Source organism: Lichenostomus cassidix, unplaced genomic scaffold (genome assembly GCF_008360975.1).
Source record: "Lichenostomus cassidix isolate B80296 unplaced genomic scaffold, HeHo_3.0 HiC_scaffold_36, whole genome shotgun sequence".
NCBI lineage: Eukaryota > Metazoa > Chordata > Aves > Passeriformes > Meliphagidae > Lichenostomus > Lichenostomus cassidix.
Genome location: NW_028147270.1, coordinates 565,873 through 591,609, shown reverse-complemented (window position 1 = coordinate 591,609; position 25,737 = coordinate 565,873). Strand labels below are relative to the sequence as shown.

General features: G+C 54.5%; 1 protein-coding gene, 2 long non-coding RNA genes and 5 other non-coding genes across 12 annotated transcripts; 7 read left to right on the top strand and 1 right to left on the bottom strand.

The window, feature by feature from the left end:
* The first annotated feature begins 3,455 nt into the window (after positions 1 to 3,455).
* On the top strand, positions 3,456 to 3,645 carry LOC146423720 (U2 spliceosomal RNA). Its single transcript, XR_014847360.1, has one exon. It is a non-coding gene; the product is annotated as a U2 spliceosomal RNA (small nuclear RNA).
* A 1,296-nt stretch (positions 3,646 to 4,941) lies between these two features.
* Positions 4,942 to 5,132, top strand: LOC146423719 (U2 spliceosomal RNA). The gene has a single exon (XR_014847367.1). It is a non-coding gene; the product is annotated as a U2 spliceosomal RNA (small nuclear RNA).
* A 1,333-nt stretch (positions 5,133 to 6,465) lies between these two features.
* On the top strand, positions 6,466 to 6,656 carry LOC146423718 (U2 spliceosomal RNA). Its single transcript, XR_014847368.1, has one exon. It is a non-coding gene; the product is annotated as a U2 spliceosomal RNA (small nuclear RNA).
* A 1,333-nt stretch (positions 6,657 to 7,989) lies between these two features.
* LOC146423717 (U2 spliceosomal RNA) lies at positions 7,990 to 8,180 on the top strand. Its single transcript, XR_014847363.1, has one exon. It is a non-coding gene; the product is annotated as a U2 spliceosomal RNA (small nuclear RNA).
* A 1,503-nt stretch (positions 8,181 to 9,683) lies between these two features.
* Positions 9,684 to 9,874, top strand: LOC146423716 (U2 spliceosomal RNA). The gene has a single exon (XR_014847366.1). It is a non-coding gene; the product is annotated as a U2 spliceosomal RNA (small nuclear RNA).
* A 1,637-nt stretch (positions 9,875 to 11,511) lies between these two features.
* LOC146423715 (uncharacterized) lies at positions 11,512 to 12,334 on the top strand. Of its 2 annotated transcripts, none has more exons than XR_014847344.1 (3): positions 11,512 to 11,600; positions 11,782 to 12,036; positions 12,192 to 12,334. It is a non-coding gene; the product is annotated as an uncharacterized LOC146423715 (long non-coding RNA). The 2 variants fall into 2 exon arrangements; XR_014847345.1 differs by having other exon boundaries at positions 11,520 to 11,604.
* Positions 12,335 to 17,203: 4,869 nt separating this feature from the next.
* On the top strand, positions 17,204 to 19,204 carry LOC146423714 (uncharacterized). The gene is made up of 2 exons (XR_014847348.1): positions 17,204 to 18,688; positions 18,720 to 19,204. It is a non-coding gene; the product is annotated as an uncharacterized LOC146423714 (long non-coding RNA).
* Positions 19,205 to 19,873: 669 nt separating this feature from the next.
* LOC146423713 (protein NDRG2-like) lies at positions 19,874 to 25,584 on the bottom strand. 4 transcript variants are annotated; one of them, XM_085044563.1, is made up of 15 exons: positions 25,502 to 25,584; positions 25,334 to 25,379; positions 23,871 to 23,973; positions 23,677 to 23,797; positions 23,510 to 23,572; positions 23,367 to 23,427; positions 22,835 to 22,921; positions 22,468 to 22,524; positions 21,859 to 21,953; positions 21,363 to 21,407; positions 21,172 to 21,223; positions 21,029 to 21,076; positions 20,914 to 20,949; positions 20,775 to 20,826; positions 19,874 to 20,429 (listed from the first exon to the last, which is right to left on the bottom strand). In XM_085044563.1, exons 2-15 carry the CDS (start codon positions 25,373 to 25,375, stop codon positions 20,293 to 20,295), a joined length of 999 nt encoding a protein of 332 aa, XP_084900689.1. In that variant the 5' UTR covers positions 25,376 to 25,379; positions 25,502 to 25,584; the 3' UTR covers positions 19,874 to 20,292. The 4 variants fall into 4 exon arrangements, with proteins under 4 accessions (XP_084900689.1, XP_084900691.1, XP_084900690.1 ...); XM_085044565.1 differs by having other exon boundaries at positions 25,526 to 25,581; XM_085044564.1 differs by having other exon boundaries at positions 25,516 to 25,572.
* Positions 25,585 to 25,737: the final 153 nt, after the last annotated feature.

The following is a 25,737-nucleotide window of genomic DNA, read 5'->3' as shown; positions in this document are numbered from 1 at the left end:
CCCCCATCCCGGTTAGGGCTCACTGCTCCATACCCCACCTATCCTGGACATGCTCTCACTCCCCCAGCAGAGGCACTACCCTGGGGCTCTGCACCCTGTACACATTTACCTGTATCTCTCTGACATCCCCTCCTATGCCACCGCCAGCAACCCACCTTGGGACCGGGCTCTGTCTCCCACACCCTTCTCCCTTCTGCTGCTCCCCATGCCTCTCCCACAAATGTTTACTAATGCATTCTATTGCTGATCAAACAGAGAAATAATTAACACATTCACACTTTTCATTGGGAGTTTATTTATTAAAGGAATCATGGGGAGTAATAAGCTAAAATAAATTGCATCAGCCTGCGCTTACCACGCAGCTTTTCCTTGCTTCATAAGGTGACGCTGAACTCTCTCAGCAGGACTAAAAAATCCAGCTCTCCAGTTTAATAAAAGCCACCTTAGACCCACTGGGCCCAAAACCGTAACAAATGGCACACTTCTTTTAGAGAGCTCTGCAACTACTCACGTTGGATACTGCTTTGGGGACTGCAACAATGACAGTCTTGCCATCCTGGCAAGCTCTGGCTCTGAACAGCCTGCTGCTGGCAGCTCCTGCAGCCAAAATTTATCCAGGCCGGTGATGATTGGCATCTTCAGCACCACCTTCGTGCCACCCTAGGCAGCTGAACCGGGACACCCAGGACATTCCAGGCAGAGGTCCCTGCAGAACCATAAAAATCATTCAGTGCTTTGCAAAGCAAAGCTCAGAGGGATACAAGGCATTTTTCAGGAAAACCAACCAAAAACCCAGAAATTTTAGTGACCGAAGAACACACTTTTTGGAATGCAACTGCAGCCCGGCTCGTACCGAACGCTACACCTATCCACACTTTTAAGGGTGTGGAAAATGCCTTCAAAAACAGCTTATCCCATGACCACCTCCCACTGACAGGATCCTTGGGGCAACTCTTATATTTTTGCATGTTCAACTGACAATAGGAAAACAGGACAGGTGTTTGGGATTTCTCTGAGCACAGTCTAGCAGCTCACAATACCCTTTGGGCTTTTACTTTGGTATTTTTATAACCTGGGGTTTTAATTATTTTCTGACCTGTGCTTGTCATGGGCCTGCAGCATCCTAGTCCAGCCTCTTGGCTTCATTTGCCTTCTTCCACTGCATTTATCCTAGCATGGAAACTGCTAAAAAGCACAAAACAATGACACACGCTTCACACTTCAAACGCAAATAAATTACAATTACGAAAAATCTCGCTGCCACTTTTCTAAACTATTCATCACAGACCTTAGAAAAAGCAAAGGTGATCTGTCCCTGACAGGACCCCGCTGGGACACTGTGGTGGTTTTGATTGGCCCAAAACATCAGCGAAGTGTTTTTAACATCTAAGAGAAATTTGAGCCCCTCAGAAGCTGTTCTAGTAGGCCTAGGGAGGTGTCTGAGGGGTGGGGTGTAGCACAAAAATGGCTCCTGTGTGTCCTGAGTGCAAGTTCTGGAAGTTTTTACATCAAGTCCAGCAGAGCCAATCTCTGATGGCTCTGAAAGTAATAGACATGCTGCCGGCCAAGTTTGGGCCAATTAAAGGTGCTAGTTACGCCTCTGTGAAAACATATTTAAAAAAAAGTCAAAACAAAGCAGGCGCGCACTTCTTTCACTTTGTAGTTGGAGGAGGAGGAGGTGCAGGTGAAAATATGTGAGGGAGAACAGCATAGAAAGTGCCAAAGTCAGTGAAGAAGCGGGGAGAAAGAAGTGCTCCAGTGCTTCCGGCACCAGAGCTGAAACTTTCTGCTAGCCATAATAGAAACTATGGGGGAGTCAGAAATTCCTCCTGCAACCCATGAAATCTGTAAAGATGCAAAAATACACCCACAGCTCTCTCCAGAGGAGGAGGTAGATGCCTAAAAAAGACTGTAAACCAGTGGGAGTCTCATCTAAGAGTTAAAACTGCAAAAGGCCTTAACTGAGAGAGATAAGCCTTGCTCCTGGCATAGAAGCAGCCTAACCTCAGCTCGGGAGAGTCTGCACAGCACCTTATAGACAAAAAACTCATGTTACAACAAAAATTCGGGCGGGATGTTGCTCATGAGATTGGACCCACACCAAAGAAGTTCCTAGAGGACTGTCTCTCGTGAGAAGGACCCCTGGCTAAGTAGAAAACCTCTTTTCCTGATTAAACTAACCAGAAGACCCCTCAACCTGCCCCCTGTCTGTGTTGCTAGTTTGCAAAGAGAGAAAAAAGGGGGGGGGGGTGAGTGCAGAGACTGCTTCTTAAGAGGGTAGGGGTGAGAGCAGAAAACTGTCTGAAGAGAGAGAAAAACAAGCAGAGATAAAGAGTATTTATAGTAGAAAAATTGTAGTAATGAGTAAATTTGAAAATCTGCTCTGTAAACTGAAAAGAGACCCCACACCCTGCCCCCCCCCCACCTGGCTCGTGGATTGTAGAGGAGGAAAGGGGGTGAATACTATAAGTTCGTAAGAGGGAGGGAGGGGTGTGAACAAAATAATGTATAAAAAATATATTTTTACCTTACATCTATCCTCCAATTCTGTTAAGTAATTAAACACTTTTTGCAACTTTAAGCTTAAAGCCTGTTTACCCTTTTTCGTGCGTCCTCCTGGCAAGGGTCCTGTCTCAAACCCACAACAGACACCCGAGCAGGCTCAGCGGGGCGCGGGAAGGCAGGCGGCTTTGGGGACGATTCACAGACACGCTGCCGCTGCCCGCAGGGACACAACCCGCACCGGCAGCTGCGGCTCCGCTCCCGCCCGCCCCCGCGGCCGCAGTGCCTCCCCCGGCGCCTCCCCCGGCGCCTCCCCCGGCGCCTCCCCCGGCGCCTCCCCCGGCGCCTCCCCCGGCGCCTCCCCCGGCGCCTCCCCCGGCGGCTCCCCCGGCGCCTCCCCCGGCGCCTCCCCCGGCGCCTCCCCCGGCGCCTCCCCCGGCGCCTCCCCCGGCGCCTCCCCCGGCGCCTCCCCCGGCGCCTCCCCCGGCGCCTCCCCCGGCGCCTCCCCCGGCGCCTCCCCCGGCGCCTCCCCCGGCGCCTCCCCCCGCGCCTCCCCCGGCGCCTCCCCCGGCGCCTCCCCCGGCGCCTCCCCCGGCGCCTCCCCCGGCGCCTCCCCCGGCGCCTCCCCCGGCGCCTCCCCCGGCGCCTCCCCCGGCGCCTCCCCCGGCGCCTCCCCCGGCGCCTCCCCCGGCGCCCCCGCTTTGCCGGGGCGGAACCCGAATGCGGACGGGAGGGAGAGCCAGGGGTGGGGCTGTGCGGATTCAACAGTCACAGCACAAAGGGGCTGCTCGGAAGGGTGGCTGTGAGATTTGCGGGCTTCCAGGGCTCTGTGCTTGTGAGGCGCGGGCAGGGGAGCGCGGAATGCAGCGTGGGAGGAGCTCGGGAACAACGCGAGGGCGGTGGGCGAGTCAGGGGCGAGAGCGGGTGGGGACCGCCTTTGGAATTCCCTGTGTATCGTTCCTCGCCTTTTTGGCTAAGATCAAGTGTAGTATCTATTCTTATCAGTTCAATATCTGATACGGCCTCAATGGGAGGACTTTATATTACAGGATTTTTGGGCTCGGGAGTTGGATCCGGAGCTTGCTCCCTCCGCTCCGCGCGTGGTTCGGGTATTGCGGTGCCTCCGGGAACGGTGCACCCCGCCGGGGACCTCTGGTCGGTTAAAAACACATTTAAATCCAAGTGAACGTGATTATCCATACTTAAAGGTAAACAGCAGCTCTCCCGACCCCTGTGAAGCTACAAAGCTCGAGCGGCTGTGATTCTCTCCTCCGGCCCCTCGCAGGGTGCCGTGCTTTTGCGTGCTATTTGGGTTAAACTCGGGGATCTCGCCGCTTTCTGAGGGGGTTTCCGATTTATATCAGGGTAATAGAGGATATTAATGTTGTTTAAATGAATCTCGGAGGGGATTTGGGGCAGTTTTATGAAATAAACACGTGAAGGAGGCGAGGAGCGGGGCGGGGAGCCGCACGGCTTTTTTTTTGCAGCTCTTCGATCGCCGATGTTTCTACGATGCAAATAAAGATCTCGATTCTTTTTAAAAACACGGATTTTGTTTATTTGTGAGGTAAAATAGGTGCAAAACCTCATCGGAGCCGCTTCGGCAGCGGCCGGGAGGTCCTGGGGGTGACCTAGGAGATCCCGGGAGTCCCCAAAGCCGGAAAATTCCCTGAAGCCCCCCCCCCCCCGACCCTCCCCGGTTTCCTCAGCAATTCTGGGGGCGATGTGACAATTTTGAGGGATTTTCGGGGGTTCCCCGTGTCCTCCCCGGGATTTCCCCCCTCCCCTGCTCTTACCGCAGCCCCGAGGGTCCCTCTGCCGCCCCCGAAAAGCCCCAGAAAGGGGCGAGGAATCCCCCGACCCCCGCTGTCCCGAACCCGCCCGGCAGAGCGGGCCGGGCCCGAGCCGCGCCTCGTAAGGGAAATGCAAATGAGGAGGCTATGGGCGGGGTTTGCGGCGGCTGGGGGAGGAGGGCGTGGTTATGCAAATCGGCATTACCTCATGCCCGAAGTGCCTCCTGGGAGAAATGGGCGTGGTTATGCAAATCGGCATGACCTCATGCCCGAGGTGCCTCCTGGGAGAAATGGGCGGGGTTATGCAAATCGGCATTACCTCATGCCCGAGGTGCATCCTGGGAGAAATGGGCGGGGTTATGCAAATCGGCATGACCTCATGCCCGAAGTGCATCCTGGGAGAAATGGGCGGGGCTATGCAAATTTAAGAACTCGCTCAGCAAACGGAACCACGGGAAATTGAGGCGCGGTCACGAATTTTTGGGGATTTGAGGCTCAGCGCCGCAGCAGCGCGGCGGAAACGGGGGCAGGCGAGCGGGAATTGGCGCGGGAAGAGCTGGGAAAGAGCTGGAGGGCGGAGAAATGGTCGCCGTGAGTTGTGCATGAGGCGAGCGGGGTGCGGGCGGGAGCGCGGGAGCAGACTGGCATCGCTTCTCGGCCTTTTGGTTAAGATGGAGTGGAGTATTTGTTCTTATCAGTTTAATAGCTGATATGGTCTCGATGTGAGGACTTTGTATTAAGCGGGATTATGAGCTCGGGAGTTAGATCTGGAGCTTGTGTGTTCCGCTCCGCGCATCGTCCCGGTATTGCATTGCCTTTGGGACCGATGCACCCCCGGCGGGGACCTTGGCTTGGTTAAAAACAGATTAAAATCAGAAATAGTGGGAATTGCCGAAGCTGTCCCGCACTATCGCCCACCCTTTTCTGCTGTAATAGCGCTTCTCCGCCTCCCGAGCGGCTGCCAGGCTCGGGCGGCGCTGATTCTCTCCCCTCTCCCCTCGCAGGTGCCGCGAGACGGCGGCGCCTCCCGCGCGCACTCTTTTGGGTTAAACTCCGTGATTTCGCCGCTTTCCGGGTCAGTTTAAACTTTTTCTCAGGGAAATAAAGGATAATACTGTTGTTTAAATGAATCGGGGAGGGGATTTGGGCAGTTTTACCAAATAAATCCGTGAGGGAGGTGAGGAGCGGGCGGGGAGCCGCGCGGGTCTCTTTTTTGCAGCTCTTCGATCGCGGATGTTGCTACGATGCAAATAAAGATCTCGATTCTTTTTGAAAACACGGATTTTGTTTATTTGTGAGGTAAAATAGGTGCAAAACCTCATCGGAGCTGCTTCGGCAGCGGCCGGGAGGTCCTGGGGGTGACCTAGGAGATCCCGGGAGTCCCCAAAGCCGGAAAATTCCCTGAAGCCCCCCCCCCCCGACCCTCCCCGGTTTCCTCAGCAATTTTGGGGGCGATGTGACAATTTTGAGGGATTTTCGGGGGTTCCCCGTGTCCTCCCCGGGATTTCCCCCCTCCCCTGCTCTTACCGCAGCCCCGAGGGTCCCTCTGCCGCCCCCGAAAAGCCCCAGAAAGGGGCGAGGAATCCCCCGACCCCCGCTGTCCCGAACCCGCCCGGCAGAGCGGGCCGGACCCGAGCCGCGCCTCGTGAGGGAAATGCAAATGAGGAGGCTATGGGCGGGGTTTGCGGCGGCTGGGGGAGGAGGGCGTGGTTATGCAAATCGGCATTACCTCATGCCCGAGGTGCATCCTGGGAGAAATGGGCGGGGTTATGCAAATCGGCATGACCTCATGCCCGAAGGGCATCCTGGGAGAAATGGGCGGGGTTATGCAAATCGGCATTACCTCATGCCCGAGGTGCATCCTGGGAGAAATGGGCGGGGTTATGCAAATCGGCATGACCTCATGCCCGAAGTGCATCCTGGGAGAAATGGGCGGGGCTATGCAAATTTAAGAACTCGCTCAGCAAACGGCACCACGGGAAATTGAGGCGCGGTCACGAATTTTTGGGGATTTGAGGCTCAGCGCCGCAGCAGCGCGGCGGAAAGGGGGGCAGGCGAGCGGGAATTGGCGCGGGAAGAGCTGGGAAAGAGCTGGAGGGCGGAGAAATGGTCGCCGTGAGTTGTGCATGAGGCGAGCGGGGTGCGGCCGGGAGCGCGGGAGCAGACTGGCATCGCTTCTCGGCCTTTTGGTTAAGATGGAGTGGAATATTTGTTCTTATCAGTTTAATAGCTGATATGGTCTCCATGTGAGGACTTTGTATTAAGCGGGATTATGGGCTCGGGAGTTAGATGTGGAGCTTGTGTTTTCCGCTCCGCGCATCGTCCCGGTATTGCATTGCCTTTGGGACCGATGCACCTCCGCCAGGGACCTTGACTCGGTTAAAAACAGATTAAAATCAGAAATAGTGGGAATTGCCGAAGCTGTCCCGCACTATCGCCCACCCTTTTCTGCTGTAATAGCGCTTCTCCGCCTCCCGAGCGGCTGCCAGGCTCGGGCGGCGCTGATTCTCTCCCCTCTCCCCTCGCAGGTGCCGCGAGACGGCGGCGCCTCCCGCGCGCACTCTTTTGGGTTAAACTCCGTGATTTCGCCGCTTTCCGGGTCAGTTTAAACTTTTTCTCAGGGAAATAAAGGATAATACTGTTGTTTAAATGAATCGGGGAGGGGATTTGGGCAGTTTTACCAAATAAATCCGTGAGGGAGGTGAGGAGCGGGGCGGGGAGCCGCGCGGGTCTCTTTTTGGCAGCTCTTCGATCGCGGATGTTGCTACGATGCAAATAAAGATCTCGATTCTTTTTGAAAACACGGATTTTGTTTATTTGTGAGGTAAAATAGGTGCAAAACCTCATCGGAGCCGCTTCGGCAGCGGCCGGGAGGTCCTGGGGGTGACCTAGGAGATCCCGGGAGTCCCCAAAGCCGGAAAATTCCCTGAAGCCCCCCCCCCCGACCCTCCCCGGTTTCCTCAGCAATTCTGGGGGCGATGTGACAATTTTGAGGGATTTTCGGGGGTTCCCCGTGTCCTCCCCGGGATTTCCCCCCTCCCCTGCTCTTACCGCAGCCCCGAGGGTCCCTCTGCCGCCCCCGAAAAGCCCCAGAAAGGGGCGAGGAATCCCCCGACCCCCGCTGTCCCGAACCCGCCCGGCAGAGCGGGCCGGACCCGAGCCGCGCCTCGTGAGGGAAATGCAAATGAGGAGGCTATGGGCGGGGTTTGCGGCGGCTGGGGGAGGAGGGCGTGGTTATGCAAATCGGCATTACCTCATGCCCGAGGTGCATCCTGGGAGAAATGGGCGGGGTTATGCAAATCGGCATGACCTCATGCCCGAAGGGCATCCTGGGAGAAATGGGCGGGGTTATGCAAATCGGCATTACCTCATGCCCGAGGTGCATCCTGGGAGAAATGGGCGGGGTTATACAAATCGGCATGACCTCATGCCCGAAGTGCATCCTGGGAGAAATGGGCGGGGCTATGCAAATTTAAGAACTCGCTCAGCAAACGGAACCACGGGAAATTGAGGCGCGGTCACGAATTTTTGGGGATTTGAGGCTCAGCGCCGCAGCAGCGCGGCGGAAAGGGGGGCAGGCGAGCGGGAATTGGCGCGGGAAGAGCTGGGAAAGAGCTGGAGGGTGGAGAAATGGTCGCCGTGACTTGTGCATGAGGCGAGCGGGGTGCGGGCGGGAGCGCGGGAGCAGACTGGCATCGCTCCTCGGCCTTTTGGTTAAGATGGAGTGGAGTATTTTTTCTTATCAGTTTAATAGCGGATGTGGTCTCGATGTGAGGACTTTGTATTAAGCGGGATTATGAGCTCGGGAGTTAGATCTGGAGCTTGTGTTTTCCGCTCCGCGCATCGTCCCGGTATTGCATTGCCTTTGGGACCGATGCACCCCCGGCGGGGACCTTGGCTTGGTTAAAAACAGATTAAAATCAGAAATAGTGGGAATTGCCGAAGCTGTCCCGCACTATCGCCCACCCTTTTCTGCTGTAATAGCGCTTCTCCGCCTCCCGAGCGGCTGCCAGGCTCGGGCGGCGCTGATTCTCTCCCCTCTCCCCTCGCAGGTGCCGCGAGACGGCGGCGCCTCCCGCGCGCACTCTTTTGGGTTAAACTCCGTGATTTCGCCGCTTTCCGGGTCAGTTTAAACTTTTTCTCAGGGAAATAAAGGATAATACTGTTGTTTAAATGAATCGGGGAGGGGATTTGGGCAGTTTTACCAAATAAATCCGTGAGGGAGGTGAGGAGCGGGGCGGGGAGCCGCGCGGGTCTCTTTTTTGCAGCTCTTCGATCGCGGATGTTGCTACGATGCAAATAAAGATCTCGATTCTTTTTGAAAACACGGATTTTGTTTATTTGTGAGGTAAAATAGGTGCAAAACCTCATCGGAGCCGCTTCGGCAGCGGCCGGGAGGTCCTGCGGGTGACCTAGGAGATCCCGGAAGTCCCCAAAGCCGGAAAATTCCCTGAAGCCCCCCCCCGACCCTCCCCGGTTTCCTCAGCAATTCTGGGGGCGATGTGACAATTTTGGGGGATTTTCGGGCGTTCCCCGTGTCCCCCCCGGGATTTCCCCCCTCCCCTGCTCTTACCGCAGCCCCGAGGGTCCCTCTGCCGCCCCCGAAAAGCCCCAGAAAGGGGCGAGGAATCCCCCGACCCCCGCTGTCCCGAACCCGCCCGGCAGAGCGGGCCGGGCCCGAGCCGCGCCTCGTAAGGGAAATGCAAATGAGGAGGCTATGGGCGGGGTTTGCGGCGGCTGGGGGGAGGAGGGCGTGGTTATGCAAATCGACATTACCTCATGCCCGAAGTGCATCCTGGGAGAAATGGGCGGGGTTATGCAAATCGGCATTACATCATGCCCGAAGTGCATCTTGGGAGAAATGGGCGGGGTTATGCAAATCGGCATGACCTCATGCCCGAGGTGCATCCTGGGAGAAATGGGCGGGGTTATGCAAATCGGCATTACCTCATGCCCGAAGTGCATCTTGGGAGAAATGGGCGGGGTTATGCAAATCGGCATGACCTCATGCCCGAGGTGCATCCTGGGAGAAATGGGCGGGGTTATGCAAATCGGCATTACCTCATGCCCGAGGTGCATCCTGGGAGAAATGGGCGGGGTTATGCAAATCGGCATGACCTCATGCCCGAAGTGCATCCTGGGAGAAATGGGCGGGGCTATGCAAATTTAAGAACTCGCTCAGCAAACGGAACCACGGGAAATTGAGGCGCGGTCACGAATTTTTTGGGATTTGAGGCTCAGCGCCGCAGCAGCGCGGCGGAAAGGGGGGCAGGCGAGCGGGAATTGGCGCGGGAAGAGCTGGGAAAGAGCTGGAGGGCGGAGAAATGGTCGCCGTGAGTTCTGCGTGAGGCGAGCGGGGTGCGGGCGGGAGCGCGGGAGCAGATTGGCATCGCTTCTCGGCCTTTTGGTTAAGATGGAGTGGAGTATTTGTTCTTATCAGTTTAATAGCTGATATGGTCTCGATGTGAGGACTTTGTATTAAGCGGGATTATGGGCTTGGGAGTTAGATCTGGAGCTTGTGTTTTCTGCTCCGCGCATCGTCCCGGTATTGCATTGCCTTTGGGACCGATGCACCCCCGGCGGGGACCTTGGCTTGGTTAAAAACAGATTAAAATCAGAAATAGTGGGAATTGCCGAAGCTGTCCCGCACTATCGCCCACCCTTTTCTGCTGTAATAGCGCTTCTCCGCCTCCCGAGCGGCTGCCAGGCTCGGGCGGCGCTGATTCTCTCCCCTCTCCCCTCTCCCCTCGCAGGTGCCGCGAGACGGCGGCGCCTCCCGCGCGCACTCTTTTGGGTTAAACTCCGTGATTTCGCCGCTTTCCGGGTCAGTTTAAACTTTTTCTCAGGGAAATAAAGGATAATACTGTTGTTTAAATGAATCGGGGAGGGGATTTGGGCAGTTTTACCAAATAAATCCGTGAGGGAGGTGAGGAGCGGGGCGGGGAGCCGCGCGGGTCTCTTTTTTGCAGCTCTTCGATCGCGGATGTTGCTACGATGCAAATAAAGATCTCGATTCTTTTTGAAAACACGGATTTTGTTTATTTGTGAGGTAAAATAGGTGCAAAACCTCATCGGAGCCGCTTCGGCAGCGGCCGGGAGGTCCTGGGGGTGACCTAGGAGATCCCGGGAGTCCCCAAAGCCGGAAAATTCCCTGAAGCGCCCCCCCGACCCTCCCCGGTTTCCTCAGCAATTCTGGGGGCGATGTGACAATTTTGGGGGATTTTCGGGCGTTCCCCGTGTCCTCCCCGGGATTTCCCCCCTCCCCTGCTCTTACCGCAGCCCCGAGGGTCCCTCTGCCGCCCCCGAAAAGCCCCAGAAAGGGGCGAGGAATCCCCCGACCCCCGCTGTCCCGAACCCGCCCGGCAGAGCGGGCCGGGCCCGAGCCGCGCCTCGTAAGGGAAATGCAAATGAGGAGGCTATGGGCGGGGTTTGCGGCGGCTGGGGGGAGGAGGGCGTGGTTATGCAAATCGACATTACCTCATGCCCGAAGTGCATCCTGGGAGAAATGGGCGGGGTTATGCAAATCGGAATTACATCATGCCCGAAGTGCCTCCTGGGAGAAATGGGCGGGGTTATGCAAATCGGCATGACCTCATGCCCGAGGTGCATCCTGGGAGAAATGGGCGGGGTTATGCAAATCGACATGACCTCATGCCCGAGGTGCATCCTGGGAGAAATGGGCGGGGTTATGCAAATCGGCATGACCTCATGCCCGAGGTGCATCCTGGGAGAAATGGGCGGGGTTATGCAAATCGGCATGACCTCATGCCCGAAGTGCATCTTGGGAGAAATGGGCGGGGTTATGCAAATCGGCATGACCTCATGCCCGAAGTGCATCCTGGGAGAAATGGGCGGGGTTATGCTAATTTACATTACCTCATGCCCGAAGTGCATCTTGGGAGAAATGGGCGGGGTTATGCAAATCGGCATTACCTCATGCCCGAAGTGCATCCTGGGAGAAATGGGCGGGGTTATGCAAATCGGCATGACCTCATGCCCGAGGTGCATCCTGGGAGAAATGGGCGGGGTTATGCAAATCGGCATGACCTCATGCCCGAGGTGCATCCTGGGAGAAATGGGCGGGGTTATGCTAATTTTAATACCTCATGCACCAACGGCATCTTGGGGAAAATGGGCGGGGTTATGCAAACTAGATGAAACGCGGCGCGAATACAGTCTCGGTAAAGGGGCGGGATCATGCAAATTAAAGCACAATCCCGCATGAATGGCGTCTGGGGAAAAGAGGTCCGGCCATGCAAATTAGATCACTGCGCGCAGCGATCGGCGGCATCATGGCGGATGAAGGTCGGTCAGGCAAACTCGATTCCTTAGCGGCGCGAATGGCATCTTGAGAGCTTTATTGGGGGATTTGCAGAGTTTTGGCCTCGGTGCGCGGGGGGCGCGGGGGGGAAATGGGGTTTCAAGCCTTTCCCGAGTCCCCGAAAAAAGACCTTTTTTCCATTTTTCCCCACACAAATCCCCGCAGCTCCTCTCAGCCCCGGCTCGGCAAATCCAACCGCATGGTCCGAGCGGCCAAAAACCCGAGCGCGGCACCTTCGCCGTGCCTCTGCCGGCCTGTCCGGCCCCGCTGGCCGCGCCGAGAATCCATGAAAAAACTCCTGCAGCTCCCGAGCCTTTCCGCCTCTCCCGGAGCTCCCAGCGCCTCACGAGCTTCCCGCGCGGCCGGCCGGAGCGGCGGGGTGATGCATATTAGAGACACAGAGCACCGCCGTGATTTCGGGTCAGTGCTTCAGAAACATGGCCACCTGGATACGAGTCCTTCCCTAAAAAAAAAAACCACAACAGGAAAATTGCAGCAGTCCCCTACCTCCGGATGTCTTTTTTTCCTCATTTTCTTCCTCTCTTACCTTTTCATATCTGTTCTTTTTAATGCAGATTGAAAGGACTGCAGTTATCGCTACTGGGGAATAATTTCGGAAGTGCTGCTTCTCCCTCTTGCTTGTCGTGTCACAGAATGCACACAGAAAATTCTGTTCTATACCATACAAAGTTCCAGGTATGGATACAAATAATACAAAACCTTCATGAGTTACTTTCCCTTACATAACATTGCCCATGCTTGTAACATCTGTAGCAATACATAGAAAAGTTTGCAGATAAGGTCTGTATCAATTTCAATCCACAACACCATCATTTTAAATTGTTAAGAAAAATACAGCTTTGGATGATGCTGCTATGGCTTCTTTCATTACAAACATTGCCAGTACTGACCTCAAAACTGCTACACGTTGCTACAAATATTTTCATAAATACTGGACCCTAAAGAAGGTGGTAAGCTTTATACCTCTACTTAGTACCTCTATGTAGACTGCATAACACACACAAGGCATGATGAAAAACACTTCACTGTTAAACCTCATTGGTGCGGCAACATTCTGAAAGCCATCGTAGAGTGCACCTCCTGGTAGAGGCATGGACACAAATTTAGCTTTCACGTGGCCTACGAGACACAGATGAAACCTTACTGCTTCTTTCAATGTCATCTGAAAAAAGCACATCTGTCATTTTAATTAGTGAAAGATAACTCTCTTAACCTTCCTCCCCTGCACCCTCAGTGAGGCACTGCAACAGCCTTCATAGGGTTTATGTCAGCCTCGGCACAAAATGCTGCATGGCTCTATAGCAGGTGACTTGCACTGACTGTTACACATGCTATTCCACTTAGCCGAGGCCCAGGGAAGCGAGGAAGATACTCCAAGATGTACGTGGGAGGTACTGGATGTGGAATCTTTCATTCTCAATAGCTCAGCAGCCCACACCATGCATCTGATGGAACTGTTCTGTGTACATTGACTCCTGTTGCTGGGACTGATACACCTGAGCCATATTTTGCTCTACTTTGTGCATTTAACAGCTCTCTGCTCGGCACACTTCTGCTATTGGCTTAGCCCAAGATGCTGTGGCCTGAGGGGATCCTTCTCGAGGCCTGCTCACACCACTTCCATTTAAATGTCAGCAGCTTCACTGCTCATCTCTTTACAACTTTCTGGGAGGATATCACAGATCTCTTTTTCTTATCTGCCCCAACATACAACAGGCAGTATATTTATTCTTACTAATAGGACGCAGACATATCTTGCCTGGAAAGATTTCCCTCATTGCTCACCAGTGTCTTCTGTCTCCCTCTTCCTGCTGCTCCCTCACCCCAAAACAAAACCTGCCTGTAACGGGTGTCTCAATTCAACAACTAGGAAATAGTTCCACCCTACAGCCCTGAAGGCACTTTGGAGAGAGGCCCCAGGACTCCAAGGCCACCCACACCCCTATTCCCTGGCAGCTTTTCTCTGCAATAATTTCCACCAGGTTCAAAATTTCAGGAGGTGCAATCCCACGTTTGCCCGTGGATGTCTGGCTAGGAACAATGGCTCTTGTCCACACAAAAGACACATTTCCACCCTCATCTCTTGCAGATGGTTCGGAACAAAATCTCCAAGCACAGAGAGACCTCTACTTCCTGGTGTCTCTCATCTGGGAGGAATCCTACAACGTTCACCACTTTATCAAGAGGAATGCCACATTTAGACCCTGGCTGAAATAGGTGCCTCTTTTGCACAGGTAGGAAAATTTTTCACCCTACTGTCCTGGACATGCTTGCAAATGCCACTTAACAGTATGAAAACCGTCTCACAATGCTTAATGATAACCCACAAGATCCCATACAGAACCTGTGTCTTACCTCACTGCATTCAGGTGGGTTTTGTGGGAAAGAACCTCACTGTTTCAACCTGTCTACAAACCTCTTTGGTGGGATTAGGGACACCAAACTAGGTTCATGCAGATCATACTAATCATTTCTTTGCACTGATTTCAATTATTCGCTACCCACAACAACAGTTGTAAATGCTGCTTTAGGACACCACATCTGATCAAATATGGCAAGTGTGATATTAAAGGAAGAAAAACAAAGTAACACATAAAAACTGTTACTCACCCACAACAATGAATATGGCCACATCTTCCTCTCTCTACCTGGAATACACATCTTAGGGACTGTCTGACAGCATAGGGACTATACAGAAGCATCACCCCTATGCTGACAGGCACTTGCCTGCAAAATAAAAATAATTATAGTACATACTTTATTGTTCCTTCCTCTAAAGCTTCACTTCTCAGGTGCTCTCCCCACCACACCCCACCAACACAGGGCAATGAGGATCTCCTGGAAGAACTGATGCTGCACATATAATCATATATAGAATTACTTGCTATATTTCATAGGCAGGCAGGCAGGCATTTCTATATACAACACTCATATTTGCATGTCACAGTCCTGTATCTCTCTGTGTTGGGCTTCCATGGACAAGCTAGGCTACTTTTGCATGGGCAGGGGGGAAGAGGCTGCAACAGGTGCTTCTGAAACAACTTTCTACAAGCTTCCACCTGTCTGCCAGAGCCAGTCACTGCTGCTTCCAAACACCCATGTGCTGTTGCTCAAGGCTGGGGCACTTACTAATGGTGCTAACACTTCTGTGATATCATATCTCACAAGAAACAAAACAATTCATTGCACATTTCTCATTTAAACCAGAAGACAACTAGCTGGAAATAGGTGACACAAACAACTCTGCAGCCAGGCACCAAGGTCACTGGACAAGGAAAGGGGGGAGTGGGCACTCCAGGAACCAGAGCTGAGATTCCTCTGAGGCCCGTGGTGACCGCAGTAGTGAAGCGACTGTGCCCCTGCGGCCTGTGGAGATTCATGGAGATGGAGAGATCCACCACAAGCCTGTGGACAACCACGCACTGAAGGAGCCTGTCCTTGAAGAACTGCACCCTGTGCAAGAATGACCCACGCTGCACCACTTGGCACACATCTGTTGCTCAGGAGATGCACTCACACTGGATAACTTTGCAAACAACCATCTCCCATGGGAGAAACAACAGGTGACAGTAACACCCGTTCCCTACTGCCCTGCACTGCTGCAGCAAGGAGAACAGAGGGGCAGAAAGAAGGTGTTTTTAAGGTTTTATTTCACTTTTGTGCTCTTACTTGCTTAAAAATAGATTACATTAATATGTATACTTTCAGCCTGTTTTGCCACCCTCCTCCTCCTCCTCCTCCTCCTCCTCTTCCTCCTCCTCCTCCTCCTCCTCCTTCTCCTCTTCTTTCTGCTGTATAATTATCTCTCTGCCTTAAATTACTTTCCTGTGCTTCTCCCAAGGATGCAGCATCCTTTCACACAAAAATTTGGTTTGCTCTTTGATTACTCCATGTTGTTCTACACAACTGCTTTGGTTATGTGTATGAGAGGAAAAAGCACAATTCCTTTTTATTATTTTGAAATTATAGGAAACATTAAGCGTACCACACCTTTTCAGAAGCAGGCCACAGAAGAAGAGTGCATCACAGCAACTGCTGCCCATGTAACGCCCGGTGAAAACGGCACACTGGAGGACCCTCGTCTCTTTGACGTCTCATGTGAGTACTCATTCACCATTGCCAAGGACTCTCAGATGCCTGAATCATACCACAAAAAAATCATAAACAATGAAGAAAAACCCAAATGAGAACATCCTCATATTTACAACAGGATTTCTGCTTTCATCCCCTCTATTTCATTGCCATTTCTTTCCCTACATTCTTTGCATCCTGATACTTTTCTTACTCAATGGAACATCAAAATCATAAATGGACAACACAAACATTGCAGGACTTCCCTTGCTCACAATGTTATGTTTTAATCTTTTTCTACTTGCTCTTCCCATCTGATATCTGCTCTTTTTAATACAGCTTTAAAGGCCTCCAATTATCAGAGCTCAGGAAGGACTTCTGAAGTGCTACTTCTCCACCTTGCTCATCCTGACACAGAATCCAGACAGAACACGCCTGTCTGTAGCTGGACAAACTTTCAGGTATGGATATAAATACTAGAAAAGGTTCATGAAATACTTTCCCTTGACAACATCTCCCAGGTGTTCAAAATCTGGCTGAATACATACAAAAATTGGCACATGGACTCTGTATCAATTTCAACACATAACAGCATCACTTTAAACTCTTAAAAACTTCTGGGTTGGGATGATGGTGCTACTGCTTCTTATGTTACAAATTTGGCTATGCAGATCTCAAAACCGATATGCATTACTCCAAATATTTTATCAAATGCTGGGCACTACATAAGGCATTTAGCCTTGTACCTGCACGTACTTATTCCCTAGACACAGACTGTATAACATGCACGGCCTACCAAAATACATTTTAGCATTAACCCTGATTCGTGAGGCTCAGTTATGACAGCCTCAGTGAACTACACCTCCTGAAATATCCATGGACAGAAATTCAGCTTTCAAATGGCCTAAGAGGAACATCCTAGAATTTTACTGATTCTTTCAATGCCATCTTAAAGGAAGCACATCTCTCATTTTGCCGAGGGAACAATACCTGCAACAACCTTCCTCCCCTGTGCCCTAGGCAATGCACTGCAACACAATTCAGAGCGTTGAGTTCAACCACAGTAGGATATGCTCATATGGTGAGTGATTCTCAGCCTCTGTTCCATTCACTGTTCCACACAGCCAGGTCAGAGGGAAGCAAAGAACAGGCTCAAAGGGATAATTTGGAAGTACTGGCTGTGTAATGGTTCGGTCTGAACGTGTGAGCAGCCCTCCCATGCTTATGATGGAGCTTTTCTGTGTGGTTTAACTCGCATTGCTCTGAACAAAACATCTCGGCGATGCTTTACTTTCCTTTGTGCATTTCACACCTCTCTGGTCACCACACTTCAGGTGTGGCATTCGCCTGAGACACTGCAGTCTGAGAGGATCCTTCTCAAAGCCTAGGGAGAAAATTTAGCTTTATATGTCAGCAGCTTCACTGCTAATATGTTTAGAATTTAGTGACAGGATGAGATTAGTCTATTTTTCTTTTTTGACACATGAAACAGGCAGGATATTCATTCATGTAATTAGGACTTTGACATATCTTACCTGGAAAGGTTTCCCTCTTTGGTCACAAGTGTGTTCTCTCTCCCACTTCCTGCTGGTGACTGATCCCAAAGAGAATCAGGCTGTAACCAGTGCCTCTTTTCAACAGGTACAAGAGCTTTGCATCGTAGAGCTTTGCACACAGTTTGGACAAGGGCCCCGAGGCTCCAAAACCAGACACAGGCCTAGTTCCTGGCAGCTTTGGTCTGGCAGAAACCCTGCCATCTTCACAACTTTAGAATGTGGAATGCCACATTTGGCCGTGGCCGCCTGGCAGGGAACAACAGCTCTTTTCCACAGGAAAAACAGATTTCCACCCTCTCATGTCTTAGAGGTAGTTTGGAGGATGATCTGGTGCCCAAGTGCAGACACACCTCTGCTTCTTGGCAGCTTTTATTGGGGACAAATCCTGCCACATACACAATTTTAAGAGATGCGATCCTATGTTTGGAACCTGGCTGCTCGCAGGTAGAAAACTTTTCCACCTTCCTGTCCTAGAGACACTTCCAAATGCCACTTGACCTAACCATAAACATATGGCAAGGCTTAATAGTAACCCAGGAGATCCAGTATATCACCTGTGTGTTACCTCACTCTGTTCAGTTGGGTTTTGAAGGAGAAAAAACCTAACTCTCTGAGCCTTTCTACAAAACTGTTTGAAGGGATTAAGGACAGCAAGCTATATTGATACCAATATTAAAAATCACTTCTTTGCACTGATTTTAATGATTCACTACCCAGCATAACAGCTGTAACTGCTGGCTCAGCACACCATATGTGAAGGAATATTGCAGCAATGATATTAAAGGAAGCATAAACTAATAACTAGGTAAAAACTCTTCTTCACCCATAACAATGGCCGTGCCCACATCCCCTGCTCTCTACGTGGAGAACAGACTTTAGGGAGTGTCTAACAGCATAGGGGCTATAAAGAATCTTCACCACTACAGTGACAAGCACTTGACTACAATACAAATGCTTGTAATACATATTTTAATGTTAGTTTCTCTACTGCTTGAGTGTTTCTGTGCTCTCCCCACCAGGGCCCACCAACACAGGGCAATGCAGGATGTCCTGGATGGACTGATGCTGCCACCACCACGGCTCCTCTACGTCCCTGGAGGGAACCCAGCAGAGCACAGCCACAACGCCATCTGCACACCACAGCTGTCCGTGGCAGGGACAGATAGAGCAATAGACAGCAGGACTTTGGGGACACAATGCTGAAAGCCAGGAACAACATCTGAGCCGGGCCCAGGCCCACACCCGTGGCCACCACTGTGTGTGAGTGTGACTGGCAGCGGTAGAGCTCCCCAGGTGATGCTGACAGCCGATGCACCCACGGTGATCGATGTGCCCCCAGTAACTCACCCGGCATGGGATCAGCTGCACCCACGCCCCCAGACAGCCCAAGTTTCACCACAAACTGCTGTGTTTCACAGCGTGGAGTGGTTTTCTTTCTGTAATGTGAAAATTCAGGTGAGGGATGTCGCTTTTTCAAAATTCTCCATGTCAGCAGTTTCCTGTGCTTGTCCTCAACATGAACATTATTGCTTTTCAATTGTCTTTCTGCCGGTGACAATCGGGACAGTTTGGGTTTCCACCTGCATCTACACATACAATTTCAGTTTCAGAAAGAAATTCCACACAAAGAGGCTTCTGAGAAATACAAATCTACAAGGATTTATGGAGCAAGAACAAAAAGAATTTGCCCCAAACTGTTTTGTTATTACCCCCCCTACACTTTTATATATTTACACTCATCTACTTACACAATCTATATTTGCACTTATTAGAAATTGTGCTTATCTATTGAATCTCTGACTACACTTTGTAGGTAGGAGGACCTAACAGACCTGCTTGTTCTTATTTTTAATTCTTTCTTATATATTATCCTTCATTACATTTTAAAGTCATTCACTGCTTCATCTCTATACACAAGAGTTATATGTGCACTTTAAAATCTTTAATCTCTGTCTGTTGGCCTTCTGTGGACAAACTTGGGTATTCCTCAGCAGGCCACGGGGAGTGAAGAGCCTGCAGGGACAATGCAGTGCTACCTGCAGGTGCTACCCGCAGAGATGGGTGCAGCACAGGCAGCTGTAGGTCCAGCCCTGCCCAACCCCAGCTCCACACCGCTTCTCCTCAACCCAGATGCATCCAGCTGGTCCCCAGCCCCTGATACATGCTCCAAACACCCTTCCTGGAGGGACACTAGGGATGCCCCCACTGGCCCCGCTCAACCAGCAGCTCACCTGGACCAGATGTGCCCAGGTATCCCTCTGGAAGCAACCTCAGGGCCAAAAATGGGAATCTGTCTCCTAAAACTGCAAACACTACAGGATTCCTCCAAGAGTAAAGCTGCCAGGAGCCCAGGCTCTGGCTGGCCTGGAGTGGTCCTGGGGGGTCCCAGGGGGCCTGGGTGGTGTCCTTCAGGTTTCTAAAATGTCCTGCTGCATTGGGATGGCTTCAAGTTCTTTTCTTCACCTTTTCAGCAACAGTATCACACCCAGAGATCCCAGTTTTCCCCCCTGGTCCCCATCCCCTCACAGTGTGCCTTCCAATATTCACACTTCCTTCCCAGTGCTCCCAGTTTCCTCCCACTGCAGGCACTGGACACACACTGGAAGCGGTTCTGTCAATGCTTTGACCGTTTATTGCTAATGGGGGTGCCCGTGAGGCACCCACAGGTTTCTCAGGGAGGTGGGGGATGGATGTGGGGAGTCCCATGGGAGTCACAGTGGGAGCTGGAGGTCCAAGAACAATGAGGGAAGTGTACCCTAGACAATTTAGGGGTGTCACAGGGGCCACAGGGGGAGGGTTCCCAGCAGATCCAGGGCGTCCTAGTGATTTTGGGGGATCACAGGCACATCCCAGGGTATGATGGGGAACATCGGGAGGGTCCAGTGGAGTCCTGGGGGTTGTCCAGGGGTTATACACAGGGCGCCAGAAGGTTCGAGGTGGTTCCCCGGGGGATTTCTGGGGGGCCCCCGAGGGTTTGGAGGGGTCCCAGAGAGCTCCCAGTGGATATTTAGGGGACAGAGGTGGGCCCTCAGGGGTTGGCGAGAGGAGAGGCCCCTGCCCCGGTGCTGCCGCGGCTCAGAGTCCGGCTGCGGCCGCGCTCGCCCTCTCCCACGGTGACCGACCCGGTGCGGGAGCGCGACAGGCGCGTCATGACGGAGGCTGCCACTGCGGGGACACGCCCACTGTCCGTAAGCCACGCCTCTGCACCCCCAATCTACACCCCTTTTTATTAAATCATATCCCTCCCCCCCCGAATGCACACCTTTCTCCAAACCACACACCTTTCCCGGTAAGAGGCACCCCTTCCCCAGCAAAACACACCCCCTTTCACATTAAGCCACACCCCTTTCTGTTAACCACACCCCCTTACTCCAATGCCACCTCCTGCGCCCAAGCCGCAGCCGCAGCGCTACCCGAGCCGCGCCCCGCCCCACAGGCTCCTCGAATTCATGCATATTCAGGCTCCCGTCATGCATATCCACGAGCCCCTCATGCATACTGGTCACTCACTGTAGCCCATGCCCTGCAGGAAGTACTTGATGGCCTCGGTCAGCCGGCCGGGCTGGAGGGAGTGGTGTGGTCAGCACTGACCACTGGCTGACCGCTCCCACCCACCCGCTGACCCCTCCCATGACCTCTGACCAGTTACCTGGGCAATCTGAGGCTGCCCACCACCATCAGCCATCTGCAAGACAGGTTATCAAGTCATGATCGAGTGGTCACTCAGTGGTCACTCGGTGGTCACTGAGGGGGTCAAACGTCACCTTCAGGAAGGATGTTTGCGTTGGGTCCAGTTTTGCGTTGCACTCCACCTTGGGGGAGAGGCCCGCGGGGGGTCAGGGTGGGGTCAAGTAACCACACCCCGAATGACCACGCCCCCCTCACACAATGCCCCTCCTCCACTCACCACTGCATCCTCATGGGGAGAGTTGTCGCCGACCACCAGCAGGACCGGGCAGCTGACAGAAGGGTCAAGGGGTCACACAGGGGTCATTGTTCACTTTGGGGTCAGTGACAGGTCACTCAGGGGTCAAGGGATCACTCAGTGATCACTGGTCACTGCACGGACAGTGGTCTCGGGGCTCACTGGTCACTCACCTCAAGCTCCCGGCACCGCTCCGCTCCAAGCCCAGGTCACCACGGCTGGGGAGGACAGGGGGAGGGACATTGCTTTAGCCACACCACAATGGCCATACCCCTCGGTGACCCCGCCTCTCCCCAGGACACGCCCATACCTTCAACCCCTCCTTCCCTCCCCCTTGGCCACACCACGGTGACACAACCCGTGCCTGTAGCCACGCCCCTCCCTGCAGCCACACCACGGTGACACAACCCGTGCCTGTAGCCACGCCCCTCCCTGCAGCCACGCCCCTCCCTGCAGCCACGCCCCCTCCCTGCAGCCACGCCCCTCCCTGCAGCCACGCCCCCTCCCACACACCCACAGCCACTCCCGCAGAAACCAACACCACCTTCCACTGAGGGCGGTGCGGAAGAACCCCCCCGACCCAGGCTCTGGCAGCTTTAGGCCACGCCCATGGACCACACCCCTCCGCCCCGCACCCCCCAAGGCCACGCCCGTCGGCCACGCCCTCACCTGGTGTACATCGCCCACAGCAGGGCGGCGTTGGGTGAGGCTGCCAGGTGCTCCCGGAGCCGCCGGACAGGAGGAGGGGCAGCCGCCAGCTCATCCTGAGGATGCCCCAGTGCCCTCCCAGTGACCACCCAGTAACGTCCAGTAACCCCCAGTGCCCTCCCAGTGACCACCCAGTAACGTCCAGTAACCCCCAGTGCCCTCCCAGTGACCACCAGTAGTGTCCAGTAACCCCCAGTCATGTCCAGTAAACCCCACCGACCCCCCCAGGGACTACCCAGTGAACACCCACCCACTCATGTCCAGTGACTCAGTGACCCCCCTCCGTGACCACCCAGTGACCGCCCAGTAATGTCCAGTAACCCCCCACTGACCAACCAATGACCTCCCTCTGGCCTCCCAGTGACCTCCAGCTCTACCAGTGACCACCAGCATCCTCCAAACTCCCACAAAGCCCCCAGGACCCTCCCAAACCCCCAAGACAGCCACAAACGCCCCCAGACCCACTAATCAACAATAGAAACACCCAAACTGATCCCCCCAACCCCTAATTGATCCCCACACCCCCCAGCCTCTCCCTGGACCCCCACCTGGCCCCGCAGCCCAACCCACCTGGGTGAAGAGGTGGCTCATGATCATTTCATTCGTCGACATCCTCAGCCCTGAGAGCTAGGGGGTTGGCTTTGTGAGTCACCCCCTCCAAAAAAACCCCAAAGACCCACAAAACCCACCCTGAGAGGGGAGACCCCCATGTCTCCAGAGGGCCACAAAGTCTCCCCAAAATCTCCTAAAAGCACCAGGACCCTGCTAAGGACCCTTCCCAGACCCATTTCAGTACACCAAATCACCCCCATGGGGTCACCCAGACACATGTAGGGCGCCCCTCAAGGCCCCCGACAGGACTCCCAGGCCCCCCTTTTCCTTTCCCCCACCCTGCCGAGTGACCACACCCCCAGGACACGCCCCGGGACACGCCCACCTTGCTGGCCGCCCAGTCCATCCAGCCCTTGGCGCGTGGGTCCAGGTTGAGCAGCACCAGCCCCTCCACGACCTCGGGGTGCAGCAGCTGGGGGGACCCCCCGAGTGACCCACGGGCCAACAAAGCAGCTCCTAGACCCCCCCCACAGCCCCATGGGACCCCCAGAGTCCCCAAAGCCCCAAAGTGACCTCTGGGGTGCCCCCCAACTCCCCACACTGACCTCCAGACCCACCCAACTGCCCCCCGATCCGCACCCAAACCCCCCAGTGCCACCCAGACCTCTCCCCAGTGCCCCAAAATCCCCCCAGCAGCCCCCAGCGCACACAAAGCCCCCCCACTGCACCCCCTAATTGCCCCCAAGACCCCCCCGTGGACACCCTACACCCGCAATCCACCCCGAAAAGCCCCCGAGCCCCACCCCTGCCCCCCAGCCACCGCGGACCCTCCCAATGCACCCCCATTCCCCAGTGCCCCCAGCTGCCCCCAGCTGCCCCCAGCCCCTCATGCCCCCACCCCGTCCCCGGCCGCTCACCCCGAACTTGGCCAGCACGAAGGCTCCTGCCCCCACCCCCACCCCGACGATGCTGCGGATGCTGCGGGGGGGAGGAAGAGAGGTCAAAGGTCACGGGGCCGAGGCCTGGCCCCTCCCCCACCCCCCGACCCTCCCCCACTCACCCCAGGCCTTGCAGGACCCCCGGCAGAGCCTCAGCCAGCTGCTCCAGGGAGGGGTACTGGTACCTGCGGGGGTCAGGGGGTCACTCGCTGGTCACTCAGGGGTTAAAGGAATGCGGAAATAGGGGGATTTGGGGGGAGGGGCTGTTTTCGGGGGCAGGGGGCGTTACCCGGGGGGGTAGGGCGGCGCCCCCTCCTCCATGCCGGGCGGCTCCAGGTGCACCAGGTGGAAGCTGCGAGTGATCTCCAGCATCTCCTCGTGCCCGAAAAGCTCCGAAAAGCAGGTCAGGTCTGGGGGGCAGGGGGGCGGTCAGCCAGGGCTGCGAGGGGTCACACGGGGGGTCTCGGGGGGCAGGGGACTCACGCGTGTGCCCCACGTCCGGGAAGGTCACCAGGGCGGGGCGGCCGGGCCGGGGGGACCCCAAAATCCACGCGTGGACCACCCCGAAGGGCGTCTCCAGAAGGCGCTGGGAAGAAGAAAAGTCGCCGCGAAATTGGGATTCCAGCTCCAAAACATCGGGATTTGCGTCTCCAAAAATTGCTCAGAGTGAGTTGGTCACAAAAATGGGGGGTTTGGCTCACGAATAACCCAAAATCGATCAGAAATGACTCATTTTCACCCCAATTTGCCCGTTTTCCCCACCAACGCCACTCGTTTTCAACCAAAATTTGCTGCTTCCTCCCCTAAATTCCCTCTCTTGACCCCGAATTCCTCATTTTTCCCCCAAATCCTCATTTCTCTCCCAAAATTCCTCATTTTTACCACAGATTTCCTAATTTTCACCCCAAATCCTCAGTTTTACCCTCAAAATTCCTTGCTTTCACCAAAAATCCACCATTTTCACACCCCCAAGCCACAGAAATTGATCCTTCGTCCTCAAAATCCGAATTTGTGTCCCCAAGTCCCCAAATTTTGACTGAAAATTCCCTGCTCTGCCCCAGCTCCCGGGATTTAACCCTGTCCTTCCCAGCTCTGACCCAATTTTACCCGTTTAGCCCAATTCCCGCCCCAAAATTCCTTGTTTGGGCACAAAATTGACTATGCTCCCTGAAACTCCGCAGTTTGGCTCCACATACCAACTTCTTACCCTGTAATTCCCGGCTCTGACCCAAATTCCCCCTTTCCCCACAATCCCTTATTTTCCTCACAAAACCTCCCCTTTATCCCTGAACTTCCACCCCCAAATCTCCCCAATCCTGCCCCAAATCCCAGCTTTTCCCTCCAAAACAGCTTTTTTCCCCACCAGAAATTACCATCTGTCCCCAAACTTGTGTCCCCAAATCACCACATTCCACACCAAATCCCCCTTTTCCCCCAACCCCCGATTTTTTACCATCAATTACCTAATTTTTCCATCCAAATTTCCCCTTTCTTCCCCCAAATTCCCTTTCATTCACGAAATTCTGCCCCAAATTTTCCACTTTTTCCACCCAAATCCTGCTTTCCTCCCCAAATCTGCCTTAATCCCTGCCACTAAGCCCTCAAATCCCCAAATTCCAGCCCCAAATCCCCGAATTCCGGCCCCAAATCCCCAAATTCCAGCCCCAAATCCCCGAATTCTGCTCCTTTCCCTCCACATTTCCCCATTCCCCGCCCTTGCCCGACCACAAATATTCCCGATTTTCCCCAATTTCCCGCGGTTTGCCCCCAAATCCCGATCGCGCTCCTCCGCCCTCCCCTCCCTCCCCTCCCACACGTGACCACGCCCTGGTTTTTTCCCCAAAAAATCCCTTCTTTAGCCTAAAATTCCCGGGAAACAGCGGGGGAGGGAGGGGGCGGCGGGGGGAGGGGTGGGGGTGTCCTGCCTCCCCTCCCCCAATCCTCACCTTGACCTCCGGGGGGGGAGGGGCGGCCTCGTGCAGCTCCATGACCCTGAATTTCGGGGGTGGGGCGAGGGGCGAGGTCAGAGGTCACGACCCCTCCCCAATTCCCCTGACACCCCCCACGCCCCTCCCCCGCCTCCCCCCGCCCCTCCCCCACCCCCCCGTGGCCACCTCGGGGTCGGAACCTGTGGCCACCTTCAGGTGCCCTCTGAGAGCGGCCCCTCCCCCACCCCGGGCCCCTCCCCCACCCCACCCCGGGGCCCCCCCCCCCCCCCCCGCCCGGTTCCCACGGGGTGGGGGAGGGGCGCGGCCCCAAAATAGCCCCGAGGGGGCCCCGTCCCAGCCCCTCCCCCTCCCTGCCCCTCCCCCCGCCGCTCTGACTTTCATTCACTCCAATTAACTTCAGC